Source organism: Hyaena hyaena, unplaced genomic scaffold, assembly GCF_003009895.1.
Source record: "Hyaena hyaena isolate Hyena2069 unplaced genomic scaffold, ASM300989v1 scaffold_159, whole genome shotgun sequence".
Lineage (NCBI taxonomy): Eukaryota > Metazoa > Chordata > Mammalia > Carnivora > Hyaenidae > Hyaena > Hyaena hyaena.
This window is the reverse complement of record NW_024080791.1, coordinates 1,371,386-1,385,879: the sequence shown is the minus strand read 5'-3', so window position 1 is coordinate 1,385,879 and position 14,494 is coordinate 1,371,386. Positions and strand designations below refer to the sequence as shown.

The 14,494-nt window shown below is 38.8% G+C and overlaps 1 protein-coding gene across 1 annotated transcript in view; it reads right to left on the bottom strand.

Annotated features, from left to right (window-relative positions):
- ITGA4 (integrin subunit alpha 4) overlaps window positions 1-14,494 on the bottom strand; it is a 90,114-nt gene that overhangs the window by 2,371 nt on the left and 73,249 nt on the right. The window contains exons 18-27 of the mRNA XM_039239628.1: window positions 13,725-13,875; window positions 12,236-12,331; window positions 11,470-11,549; window positions 11,012-11,101; window positions 7,144-7,234; window positions 4,502-4,609; window positions 3,579-3,704; window positions 2,839-2,958; window positions 886-984; window positions 391-510 (exon numbers count right to left, since the gene is read on the bottom strand). Of these exons, the coding sequence (XP_039095559.1) occupies window positions 391-510; window positions 886-984; window positions 2,839-2,958; window positions 3,579-3,704; window positions 4,502-4,609; window positions 7,144-7,234; window positions 11,012-11,101; window positions 11,470-11,549; window positions 12,236-12,331; window positions 13,725-13,875 (1,081 nt within the window). The remainder of the gene's footprint in view (window positions 1-390; window positions 511-885; window positions 985-2,838; window positions 2,959-3,578; window positions 3,705-4,501; window positions 4,610-7,143; window positions 7,235-11,011; window positions 11,102-11,469; window positions 11,550-12,235; window positions 12,332-13,724; window positions 13,876-14,494) is intronic.

Genomic DNA, 14,494 nt, shown 5'->3' with positions numbered 1-14,494 from the left:
TGGGAGAGCAGCACTATGTACTCATTTGGGAATTTAAAAAGTTAACATTAAAAGTACTACAGTATTGGGGTGCCTGGGTGGCTTAGTTGGTTAAGCGTCCGACTTTGGCTTAGGCCATGATCTCGCGGTTTGTGGGTTCGAGCCCCGTGTCGGGCTCTGTGCTGACTGCCAGCTCAGAGCCTGGAGCCTGTTTCAGTCTGTGACTCCCTCTCTCTCTGACCCTCCCCTGCTCACGCTGTCTCTCTCCCTGTCTCCTAGAAATAAATAAACATTGAAAAAAAAAAAAAAGTACTGCAGTATTTAAATCCAATAACTTGGGAATCACAAAAGGGCTTTGTGAAAGAATGGTGTTTTTGAGTGGTTTGACATTGGTAATTATTAAAGGCTTACCTTCCACATCCCATATGAAATCAATAAAAGTACAAGAAGTCCAAGTAGCAAGCTACTTAAAATAATCACTATTGTGAAATGACGTTTGGGTCTCTGATGATGTAGTCCTTCAAGGAAAACCTACATAAGTCAATGACAATATAGAGATACCAGTTTAAAAGTTGCTTCTATTCCTTTTGAAGCCCCCCTCCCAACCCATGATTCCTGGAGGAGTGTGAACAGCCCATCCCCTTCTCTTGCTCGTTCTCACAACCCTAGGAATCACTGGTAACTGTTGAGCAGGATGGCCTTGCACCATGGTTCTTCATCCAATTAATGCTACCAAATTCGCCTCCTGAACAAGCCATCTGCGTCGTCCCCAGTTGTGGAAAATGCCAAATCTCAGTAACGTATGTCAAGGCCTCCAAGAGCTAGTCAATCTATTCTCCTGACTAGAAACCCCAGCAATAGTTTTTCCCCATAATTGTAATGTTTCAGGTTAACTGGTAATCTTACATGTGCAATATTTTCATCCTTGTTTAGTTCAATAACTTTTGGATTAGGCTCTGGTAAAGCTGTTGCTCTTATTTCAAACATAAGTGCTGAAGTCTCATCCTGTTTAATAAAAGAAAGATCACTGTAGCTGACACATAGTAGTATTTCACGAAGACGTACTAGTAATTTCTCATGATCCTTACCTATGATCTCAGGCTTTTACAACTTACCTTTCCTAATGTATTTCAACATTTGTAGTTAATTACAATGCTTCCTTTGCTTCCAAAGGCACAGCCGTGGTATTAATTTTCCTGGCATCATTTTGTTTGAATTCTTTTAAACATGACTACTTTGCAGATAACTTGATTTAGATATTTGTAATATTTAAATATTTGATAAGTAGTGTATTTTTTCCTACATATGGAATCTTTTTCCCAAAGATGACTTTCTTCACCTGATAAATGCTTCCTCAAACTTAAGCTATGTAGGCTTTTCATTTTTTAAAACAAGTGTTGTTATCTTGCTGCTGTGGTAAAATACATAGGTTAATGCCATAATGGAAAAATACGAGACAAGTAATTATAGCATTCCAATATAAAATCGGTAGGTGAACTCTGAGCTTTACTAGCTAACCGAGGGACTTTATAACCAAGGGGTCATGGAGCTTGGGAAGCTGGGGATGGGCTACACTGACTGTAAGGATCTTTTACAGTTGCATGTAAAATTAAGGGTTTTTTTTCTCATATGTATTCATTGAGGCAGATGAGAATATATTGTTTAGTAAAATTCCTAAAGAAGTCTATGACCCTCAAAAGTTAAAGCTAATGTATAAATGTTATTTAATGTTTTGGAAAGAACATGGAGAATTTTAGGGGTGAAAATAAATGACATACTTTATTAAAGCAGTGGTTTCCAAGAGGGGTGGTTTTATTCCCTAGAGGACAGTCAGTGTCTAGACTGTCAGGACTGGGGAGGTGGTGTACCAGCATCTAGTTCATGGAGGCCAGCAACACGGCTACCACATCGTACAAGGCACAGGACAGCACCTGGCACCAAGGAATTATCTGGTCCAAAATGCCAATAGTGCCCACTGTTTAGAAACCTGGACCTCAAGAGTAGGAGACAGCAAACTGCCAAAGCTTAAATAACTTGACAGTCTCATGACTTAGTTTTTAGCACAACTGGAACTATAGCAGACTTCGTAATTCCCTACTAGTCCATCTTTTCTTGTTCCATCCTCTTGACCACCATGTGGTGATTTCAGATACTCCTCTTTAAATAAAACTACCAATTTTCTTTGGCTTACTATATGCCTTGCACTAAATGCTTTACCAAAAAAAAAAAAAAGTATCTCATTTAGTCTGCAACACCCCTGCAAGAGATTATCAGATGAGGAAATGGAAGAACAGAATTCCAGATAAAACTAATTTTATCTCAGTAATCGTAAATACGCATACTCATTTTTAGGAAGATGTCGAAGATCTGTTCAACTTTTCAAAAATTTTAAGTGTTCTTGTTATCGTATGTTTGTGTTTTACTGTTGATAAATTTTGATGTTTTAGTTGGGGTTTATGACATTCTTAGTTTTACTTCTTAAATTTTTAAGTATAATTTCAAGTAGGTTAGAAAAAAACCCCTTAAGGTTACATACTATGTTAAGGTAGCCCATTTCTGTACTTAATCAAGGCTTATAAGCAGTTGGATGCACTTTCCAAAATAAACCTCTTAATTAGTCCATAGTCTATTCTACAGTCATACTAACCTGTTTAGTTATGAAATCCATATCATTTAGATAATGTATTCAGCTAAAGCGATAAATGGAAACACCTTTAGCGTTCCACTCCCAATTTTACTTTTCATACCTTCTTAATTACTTGAATGATGCCTCACAACCATCCTACCTAAAAAAGATGATTGAATCTGTAGATTCTGTATAAACTTATCCACAAAGTTGTCCTTATATTTTAGACTTACCATTTCTGAAAGAGATGGGCGGCCTTCCAACTGCATGTGAACACTGGCTTCTTTTCCACTTTCCATATTCCCAAAATTACATAAAAAATTTAAACAGTATGGATCGGTTTTTATGCAGAACTTGAAAAAAATACAAAAAAGCTACATTAAAACATTTTTTTTTAAAGATTGCTAAAATATTTTACAATGAATTAAACATCTCCCATTAGTGGAATTTAGAAAATTATCTTCCTTTAAACAAAACATGAATGTTTTATAAATTAAAAGTATTTGAACTTGAAGCATGTGTTCTCATTGTTCTTATGAACTCAACCTTTTGAGACAGTTAAAACAAAGACTCCTAATCAGAGCTGTGCTAAGTCACATGTTCCATGTTCACTGTAAAGCTTGGATCATTTGGAGGGGAGATTGCTTCCCTGGGGTTGTTTTTTGTTTTGTTTTGTTTTGTTTTTTTTTTTTTTTCCACAAATTCACTAAAATGAAGAGTGAAAAATTAATCTCATGACACAAAGTCTGCTCTGCTGAGTACTGTATCTTGGCCTTCTACAGGGTCTGGAACAATGTCTGGCCAGGACAAAGTAGGCACTGGTTAGATAAATAATGCAATGCAGCCATATAGTATATATTTAACTCTGATCTGTCTCTCCAAATATGTCTATTCCTCCCATGCAAGTGTATTAACTTGTTTCAGTTCTATGTGTTGGAAAGCAAAATCTACAAACTAAAAATATGAAACTTACCAACAGCTTCTTATCAGTCTTTGACAAGAATCTGAAGATGTCTTTCAGGGTCTCCATTGGACCTTTCTCCTGCTCCAATGCACACTTTCTTAGATAATCTTTAAAGTGGCATTCTCCAGCAGTCGTCTGTAAAGACAGAAGAATGTTACTCCATATTGGAAAGAACTGCAGAAGCTACATGGTCTTGAATGTTCCAATTGTTTACCTTTTCTAAAATATATCAAGTATTTCTGAAATGGTGAAAAGATCTTTCAGACGGATTTATTTGGGAAAGGTTAAGTCTCTATGGCAAAACCACAAAAACCCAGCAAAATTTTAACAAGGTTGGATACAGGTGCTAAAGTGATAGAGGACCTAAGCTTACAGGAATTAAAGGCAATGTAAAAAATGAACATTTGAATGTTAGCCTGACATTAAACATTTCCTTGGTTTTAAACAAAGCAATAACGTGTCATATCAGCATGTCCTACCATATAAATCTGGAATTCAAGTGAGAAAGTTTAAAATTAGATCTCTAATCTACATAGCAGACTTAATCTGTTGACTGCTTGTCTTGCAAATGGTAAGATAAAACAATTCTGATATAATCATCAACATAAGAATATTAATTCTTCTTTGAAAAAGGCTGAAATACTGATTTTCCAACAGTGGCCTCAAGATTCATAGAGAATTTCACCAACTGAATTACTTCCACGGGGCCATTTCATAAAGAAAATGCACTGAAGAGGTTAGAGCAGAGTTCTGTTGTATATTGTATGCATCACATGCAAAAGTCCCTACAATCCTACAGTTCTACGTAATGTGTAATATTCAGAGTATATTCAGTAAGTGCATTGTGAATTCAGAGCTGGGACTCAAACACATTAACAGACCTATCTATTTTAGCAATATTACTTAGAATAAAGGAAGGAACCCATTTTTACCTGGACATTTAAAACGTTGAAGAGCTTTTCGGTTTGGGAGATAAAAGAATTGGGTACCATTATTTCCATACTAACATTTGGAGCCATGCTATGGCCAATGTTGATAACCTGATGAGGAAAAAAAAATTTTTTTTTCGCAATTTAAGAATATTTTTCATAAATGTAGGTACAGATATCAATGAGCTTTCAGGCAAAGGCATGTGTTATCGTGCAACATTTATAGTGATGGTGGTTTGTAGTTGGCAGTTGCATAGCAAAAGGAGACAAAATATCCATATTCAGTACTTTAAAAAAGTTTGCTAATAATTTATTCATTATCCCTAGCACTCTCCTTAATATTGATTAGACCAAGATATCCAGGCTGATAATTACTGCAGAAATAGTCTAAAGAAAAAGACAACAGCATACATTTGTTGGGGGCATTATGTATCTAAATAAACCATGATCAATTGATCCTTACAACTGTCCCATGAGGTGAGCTGAACATTTTATTATTCTCCATCTCAGGAAAAGGTTCAGAGGTATGAATGATGTTCTTAAGATGGTTAAAAAGTGACAAGAGTTGGGACCAAAGCTCAGGTATTCTAATTCTCAGTCTTATTTTCACAAAATCACTCTGCTGAGAGGATAATTAATCATTATCACAGCAAGTAAATAAGAATCTAGTTTAGTTCAGAGTAATGATAATGCTGATACACTCAGAAAATCTAGAAAGGGGTAGGTTATTGGGTTTTAATAGTAATGCATACCTAGCCTTTTAGGCTATTACTGCATAGAGGGGCACCTTGGAGGCTCAGCTGGTTTAGCATCTGGCCTCAGCCCAAGTCATGATCTCACAGTTCATGAATTCCAGCCCCGCATCGGGCTCTGTGCTGACAGCTCCGAGCCTGGAGCCTGCTTCAGATTCTATGTCTCCTTCTCTCTCTGCCCCTCCCCTGCTTGTGCTCCCTCTCTCTCAAAATATAAATAAGCATTAACAAAATCTTAAAAAAAAAAAAAGAATAATGCATAGGTATGGAGCACCTGAGTGGCTCAGTTGGTTAAGCATCTGACTTTTGGTTTCGGCTCAGGTCATGAGTTTGAGCCCCACATCTCTCTCCTCCTCTCGCTCTGCCCCTCCCCTACTTGCTCTGTGTGTGTTTTTCTCACTCTCTCTAAATAAATAAGAATAGCGCATAGGTAGATATTTATTTATTGACAAATTTGGGGATTGCAGCTCCCTGAAGAAGGAAACTGGGCCAAAATAATTGCCACCTTGGCATGTAACTATGAAACCAATCCAATATCTGATATTCCACAGAATCTGAATGAAACAGCATGACTCACAGATTTGCAGTAATCTCTAGAATGCACAGGCCTTAGAAGAACAGATGTGTTCCTGGCCTGTGAAAACTGTATGGAGGCGCAGGACAGCTATGAAAGTCAATTTCAGCAGTGGGTACCCAGCACCGCCAGACCCTCAGACAAGGTCTTCCTCATACCAGCAAATGATCAGTCTAACCTAAAATATTCTTCACCTTTGTTTGCCTAATAACCTTGAGACCTCTAAGAATGTTTTCAAACTTGTACAGACTCACCAGGCCTACAGACTGAAAGTACCTCCAGTCCCAGTCACTCCACTGTAATTTAACTGGAAAAAACTATTAACTGTAAATGAATAAACAGACCTTCTAGAGTCTAGCGCAGTTTCTGTTTTAGTTTATCAGATCACAAACTCCCACTAGACTCTGACAGGAACATTTCTTGGGACCTCAAAATAGCTGTATTTTTCAACACTAATGTATACTAACTAGTATAACACAAAGTTGGGTATATGTAGACTCAGTAGGATTCCTAGGTTGTTTTCCAGATCAGAGGCAAAGCCCCAGAATCTGCATTTTGAAAAAGTACCTCAAGTGATTCTGACATCCATTTTTAAAAGCTCTGCCTTACCAAAAAAAAAAAAAAAACCAACACGTAAATCTAGGCTCACATTCTATAGATTGTTCTATGGCTCTAAGAATATTTGAGCAATGCCTTTTGTGGCCATTCATTATCTCTAATCATCACCAACCATAATGCACCAAAACTTTCAGTTTGAGAGTAAACATTTAAAAAAAAGGTTGAGCTTTATATTAATATGTTGGGATGATGATACTCTTTTTAAAAAGATTATTTGATAAATGACATATCACTTGTAGGTCATCTACCTGTGGCCCAAAAGGCTGATCAAGCTGACCTTAAATGGAGATGCCAGAGGTAAGAGAGTCCTTTACTGGGTAACGTCGGCGCTTGTATAAAAGCTTGAGATTTGATGGATTCACACCCATCAATGCTTTCCCTCGGCCTATCCTGATTTCTGTGTGCATCTTGAGTGGATGTGGTTCTTCCCATCACTTCGCCTAACTCAGCAGTTACTCCCATTCCTGTGCTGGTTCCTGCCCATTGTATTGTGGGGAACTGTGGGCTTCAAACAGGACAAAGATAAGGGGTGAGGGGAAAAGCCAGAACCCAGGAGGAAAGGCCATCAGTAACTGTGCTCCCGCCAGCCATGGTGGGTCCCTAGGCTGAGGGACATCACAGCATATGATGTCCTGTGGAGCCACGCAGCAGGAACAAGCTTTCAGTTTGTTACAAATATCAAAACAATCAAATTCTCTTACGTGAAAAGTGAAGTTCATTTTCTCTGCCATGCACGTGTCAGGCTCATTTTCTTCCTTTGATCCATACACAAATGACGTTGGGTTTACAAATCTGAAAGAAACAAATTCAAATTTAAATTGTCTTCCTTGATGAGGTATTAGAAACAGCCTTTCTCTATGGTCTGGATTATTGCAGCTCTCTTAAATATGCCATTTAAGACTATATTCCAGACTACAGATGCAATGCCTCCTAAGCATCAGTGAATATTTTTGGTTTCTTGGTAAGATAAGAATTTTAGTGAAATGTAATGAAATTAGAAAACCATGTGCTCTGACTTGGATGATAATATCTCTGCTCACTGATATCCTCTGTTTGTCTTTCCAGCACTGCCTGGTTCAGTCCACTGACCATTCCTTCTCTCTTAGCTCTCAAATGATTCACATCAATTTGACGAATAGAGAAATTCCTAGCTTTTCCCTACAGCTCTAATATGTTCCTATAAATCAACCTATTTTGGGGCGCCTGGGTGGCTCAGTTGGTTAAGCGTGTGACTTCAGCTCAGGTCATGATCTCACGGTTCCTGGGTTCGAGCCCTGCGTGGGGCTCTGTGCTGACAGCTAGCTCAGAGCCTGGAGCCTGCTTCAGATTCTGTGTCTCCCTCCCTCTCTGACCCACCCCTGCTCACGCTGTCTCTCAGAAATAAATAAAACATTAAAAAAATCTTTTAAATCAAATTATTTTATCTATTTTTGAGTTTTTTAAATTAATTAATTAATTAATTATTGAGACAGAGAGAAACAGAGCATGAGTGGAGGAGGGGCAGAAAGACAGGGAGACACAGAATCTGAAGTAGGCTCCAGGCTCTGAGCTATCAGCACAGAGCTCGATGCGGGACTCGAAACCATGTACCATAAGATCATGGCCTGAGCCAAAGTTGGACACTTAACTGAGTCACCCAGGCACCCCTGAGTTCCTTTTTTTTTTTTTTTTTAAGTTATTCATTTTGAGAAAGAGCGGGGAGGTGGAGGAGAATCCCAAGCAAGTTCTTGTCAGTGCAAAGCCTAACAATGAGGCTCAACTCACAATTGTGAGATCATGACCTGAGCCAAAATCAAGAGTCAAACACTAACCTGACTGAGCCACCCAGGCGCCCAAGTTCTTCCTATAATCCAATTCCTGCTGGCCATTTGTAATGAAACCCAAGGTTGGAGAACAATTCAAAGATCAGTAAGTATGGTAAACTTTTTTGTTAAGAATACAAGGTTGTCATTCTTTTGCCTGTGATTAGATATATATGTCAGTAATGAATTTTAAGAAGTATTTTTCTTGGGCAATCCCAACTCTACCAGTTGCTCTCATTTGTCAGCTAATGTGAAGTAATACACATTAGAGACTGGTTACACAGAAATATTGAAATGCTATAGATTTAGGTACTTTTATGCTTACAGAACATTCTTTGCCTAAAATCATATGTGGAGGACATTCCTCATCAGAAAATCAAGAAAAGGAGGTGAGAGATGAGATATGTAGAGGTGGTCACTCCTCATAAGAAAAATCAAGAAAAGGAGGTCAGATGAGGCTTCAAAACCAGGAAACATGCCATCAGCTCTTCTCTGCTCTCCCTTGACTAACTAGGTTCTCTCCTAAAGGGCTTCCTCTCTTTTCTGCTTGTTTTATCTCACAAACTTAATATTCAATTATTTCCATTGCAGACATTTTCTTTTTATTAAAATTTTTTTTTTAATGTTTGTTTTTGAGAGAGAGAGAGACAAAGCATGAGTGGGGGAGGAGCAGAGAGCAAGGGAGACACAGAATCTGAAGCAGGTTCCAGGGTCTGAACTGTCAGCACAGAGCCCAACAGGGCCTGAACTGACAAGACAGGAGATCATGATCTGAGCTGAAGTCAGACACTTAACCAACTGAGCCACCCAGGTGCCCCACCATTCTATTTTTATTTAATTACTTGCCATCTCTACAGGTGGTTAAAAATGATTGGTGATGGTTTTATTTAAAGCAACAAGAAAAGCTCATCGGTCCATGTGTTTGGTATCTCATAACTTCTATTCCTTTAAAAATATGGTTTTAATGACTAATAGCCTGAATCATTTCCAATAAAATCATTAAAGATTTCTCTCAATACCCTTTAAACATTTCTCCATACATTTTCTTCTTGAATCCAAGGAGGGTCCACACTATCAATAACCAACATCTTGGGGAACCAGCAAATGCTGGCTCTGGGGCCATAAGTGAGAAACTTCATAATTTACAGGTACATAGAGTAGACAGGGGACACCTTGCAACTGGCTCTCTCAGAACCCAATCGTGCTGGCACATAGGTAGATGTGGGTTCTGGAGAGTGATGATTTGACCAAGCTTATGCTTCTCTGAACTTCACACTTGCCACTGATCACGATCCATTCCAATTGCACACGGCCCCACACTGGGGCCCCTGGCTGCACGGCGTACAACTGAAAGGCTGGGCATGACCTACTAGAGGCTGAGGGGACTTTTCCAGTAAGAGATCTCCAAGTGGGTACTCTTTTGAAGATGTCTCAGTAATGATTACAGACTGCATTAAAAGAACAGATACGCAAGGGAATGCAACACTAAGGTCTGTGTTGAGAGATGGAAACGGCACAGGATCTTTCCTTAAAAAAAAAAACCTTAAATATATTTTGGACCAATAATGTAAGAAGAAACAGAATTTCAAATCCACTCTCAGGGTTCCTGGGTGGCTCAGTGGGTTAAGCATCTGACTCTTTTTTTTTTTTTTTTTTTTTTTACAAATAGTTTATTGTCAAATTAGTTTCTACATAACACTCAGTGCTCATCCCCACAAGTGTCCTCCTCCATGCCCATCCCCCCCTCCCCCCCACATCCATCAGTCCTCAGTTTTGGTCAGCATTCAAGAGTCTCTCATGGTTTGCCTCTCTCCCTTTCCCCCACCTTTTCCGCCCTTCTTCTCCCCCTTGTTCCTCCGTCAAGTTCCTCCTAATCCTCCTATACGTGCAAACATATGATATTTGTCCTTCTCTGCCTGACTTATTTCGCTCAGCATAACACCCTCAAGGTCCATCCATGTTGCTACACATGGCCAGATTTCATTGTTTCTCATTGCCATGTAGTATTCCATGGTATAGATAAACCACATCTTCTTGATCCATTCATCTGTTGATGGACACTTAGGCTCTTTCCATGTTTTAGCTATTGTGGAGAGTGCTGCTATGAACATTGGGGTACATGTGCTCCTATGCCTCAGCATTTCTGTATCCCTTGGGTAAATTCCTAGCAGTGCTATTGCTGGGTCATAAGGGAGTTCTATTGTTAGTTTCCTGAGGAACCTCCACACTGTTTTCCAGAGGGGCTGTACCAGTTTACATTCCCACCAACAGTGTAGGAGGGTGCCCGTTTCTCCACATCCTCGCCAGCATCTAGAGTTCTCTGATTTGCTCATTTTAGCCACTCTGACTGGCGTGAGGTGGTATCTCAGTGTGGTTTTGATTTGTATTTCCCTGATGAGGAGGGATGCTGAGCATCGTTTCATGTGTCTGTTGGCCATCTGGATGTCCTCTTTGGAGAAGTGTCTGTTCATGTCTTCTGCCCATTTCTTCACTGGGTTGTTTGTTTTTCGGGCGTGTAGTTTGGTGAGTTCCTTATAGATTCTGGATATCAACCCTTTATCTGATATGTCATTAAGCATCTGACTCTTGATTTCAACTCAGGTCATGATATTGTGGTTGGTAAAATAGAGCCCTCTATCCGGCTCTGCCCTGACGGCGTTAAGCCTGCTCATACTCTTTCTCAAAATAAACAAACATGTAAAACATTAAAAAATAAATAAAATAAAATCAGCTCTCAGCTTTACAGGAGGCCTCAGTATTTACTTACCCATGAACAGTTAGCATGACTTCATACTTGAGAGGTATTGCTACAGTCACTTTGTTACGCTTCAGATTGTCCATTTCCCCTTCATTTGCACTACAGAAGCAAACAGAAGACACCCTGTTAGAATCCATCAAGCATAAAAATCATCTTCAGAGAGAACTAATCACATACCATGTATACCTAATATACTTGGAGGCTTTGGGGAGTGGAGAAACAAGCAGATGTGGTAGTAAGAAATGTTTATGACAGGGTTGGCAGAAACTTGCTTCCATTACTTACAGTGTATTTGCTCCAAAGACAGATTTTTTTTTTCCTTAGATAACACAAGAGAAGTTTTCTCCTGCACACAGTTCCATAATTCCCCCTAAGTCCTCCCCGCACCCCCCACGCCACCCCGCCACACCCTAAAGTCAGGGATCCATTTCCTTTAGCACAATTCTTTTTTTCACAATGAAATATACCAGGTGGCATGCACTGTGATGTTGAGATCCTCCTCTGCTCTGCCGAGTGAGCTCACATCCAGGAGAAAGCTAATATCTATCTGTAAAACACAGAGAGGGAAATGCCCATTTTTTAAAAAAATCTAAAAATAATATTTTTTATAATCTGAATTTTGATCTCCCTTAATGTTTATGGTCTATGGAATGCAGATTTGAGACGATGTTCTGGAAGCATAGACTACCACTCGGGCTGTAAGCTCTGGGGAAGCTGTTGGGTTTGTGGCAATTTTAAAGCACCAGCATTTCCAAAAGTGACATTCAGAGACAAAGCCTCCTCTAAATGTAAAGACAGGCAGGTCCAGACTGACAAAATTAAAGATGCTTTAACAACTTGAGTGGGGACTCTTGCCAGTAACACCTTTTTGTATAGCAGAGGTAACATGCCTGGCAGATAGGACCACCTGGGGTGGAGAGGGGTGGGGCGAGTGTTAGAGAAGGGTGAGACAGGGGAGCAGAATCCTGATCCACACATTCACATGCCCATCTCGACACAAACATGTGCCCCCGCTTTTTTTTCTTTTTACAGTGAACACTGCCAAGAATATAAACACAGTCTCAAAGATCTCAAGCCCAGTTGGCTGGAGTTTTATTTCATCACCTAGCTACTTGCTCTAAGCAAATAAATAATAATGGTAAATTATATATTTGCATGTGGCATACATGTAGAAGAAATAAAATATTTTATATTCATGTTAGTAAGCAAAAATTACACATGCTAAATGCTTACCCTTGATAGGTGATCTATGTATATATAACCGACACTGCAGTCAAGTTTTACTAAGCCAGCGCTGTCTGTGACTTCACAGTTTATTTGTTTCTCTTCCTAAAAAGAAAATTGAAACAATTGGTTTAGGTAAGAAGTTTGTAACATATGTTAAAGGATGGTTTTTTAAAAGAAAATCACTCCTGAAGAATTTGCTTTCCTGGAAGACTTTTTTTCTGTTTAGTTTGGGGCTAAATAGAAATAAGAACACAGTTCATAAATAGGTAAATAAATATAAAACTTATAAATATGTGAGTACAAGGATATACATACATCAGTATATTTTAATACTCATGTCAATTTTCCACAGAATAATTCCTGGACCTGTAGCTTTCATCCCTGTTTGTATTCTCTATTTAATTCAAGGTCCAGTTCCTTGAAAAATCTTGAAGCAGGGAGTCCATATTTCATTGGCCCTCTTTTTTCTGAGATGTGAGAATGTGACAAAGTATATAATTGTAATAACTATCATCACAATAAGATATATATTTGAATATTCATAGAAACATATATCTCTCTACACATTGTAGACATATGTATATAAATATACACTGTTATCTGTATACCATAGATGTATACACTATACATGTATATATACTATAGATGTGCTATATATACTATATAATGTATATTATATACATAGATGTATATTTATCTGAATATTTGAGTTTTCTCTCATACTATTGCAAATAGGCTACCGATGCTTTAGAGAAAAGGGTAACTTAATTCTGAGAAGTCAAAGACCTCTCTAAATGCCCCTGGTTTGAAGAGATGGCCTATGGATAAGAGAGGAGTAGATTTTCTAAGGGATAAGATAGGCATCTAAAGAGAAAGTGACTGAGGCTTTTCTCTTTGACATCAACCCTATTAATGCCTTGCTAATGGACTGAGGCATGGTGGTAAGAACAGGTCTCTAGGTGCTTCAAACTCCCGTAGGAAAAGAGAAGTTGCTTGTGATCTGGTTGGTGCCAAGATGTCAGAATTTGTGGAGAATTGCTGGTTGTTTGGTATTTTCTGGAAGTCCTTTGGGAATAAGGCCAGGCATGTGAACTTAAAACGCAGAGCGGAAACTGCGAGCCCAGCTTGGAGGACTGATATTGCTTGTGCGGGGATCCCAGCCGAGCAGAGCAGAATCATACCAGCAAGTGAGCATGTTATCCATGAGAAAGCAATGGCACCCAAGCAGCTTGCTTGGACAACTGGACAGTTATGTCTCTCACACAGTAGCATTTGGAAGCAGGAAGCTAACTCTTTTGATCTCAGATTCTAAGGAACTTGTCATTTTAATCAGGAGCAAGAAGGAAGTCTAAAAAAAAAAAAAAAAAAAAAACAATGGAAGCTTGAGTGCCTAGCCTGCATCTACCCCAAATATTTAGACCTTCCACTGATGAAATGGATTATACCATTTTCACGTGTTTAAAAAGTGAATGTGACTATGGGTTTTGATACTTACCAGATCCAAAATCTTAATGAAGTAAAGACCGGAGGGGAGTCTGATGTGCAGGGTTGTTTCATACGCATCATCTCCAGCATTAAACAAGGACACATTCAACATCAATGTCTTCATACTTCCAACAGCAAGATAGGTCTTATTTTCATGTGGCCTAAAAATTGATATTTAGTTATTGTTTGGGAAATAAAAATCTCATCTCATTTATCCTGAGCATAAAATACTAATTTGGAAAAACACCATGGGGAGATGACCTCATTCAAGTAGATGCAAATTCATTGTCAAAATGACTCAATTCCTCATGTTTCAGATAAATTCAGTCAACTATTACCCAGGCAGTTTGTTATTTTTAATCAGTTATAATTAAGCAAATCTGCTTTCCATTTTCTGTTTCACTTCTTCTATACTTTAACATATTTTTCTCATATTTCACAGTATTTTTTTGTAAAAGCGAAGATTTTGTTTTTCTTTCTTTACCCTTGACAAGACCTTGAACTTGCTGCTGTCCAAACCAAAGGGGGAAGTGGAGAGTAATAGGGGAAAAGGAGAAGAGAGAGACTACTTCCACCAAAATAGAGGATCTTTTGGTGGAATGAGCACAGCCCATGAAAAGGACTGCTATGCCCACCAAGTGGGGGCCCCTACAGTCTGTTGCACTACTTTTAATGTCTTAAGGCAGGCTGGCCACCTCTACCAACAACTAGACCAAATTAAAAACAGAACTGCAGCCATGCTGCATTGTCCCATGAACTGGAAAGAGAAGGTTGCTGTAA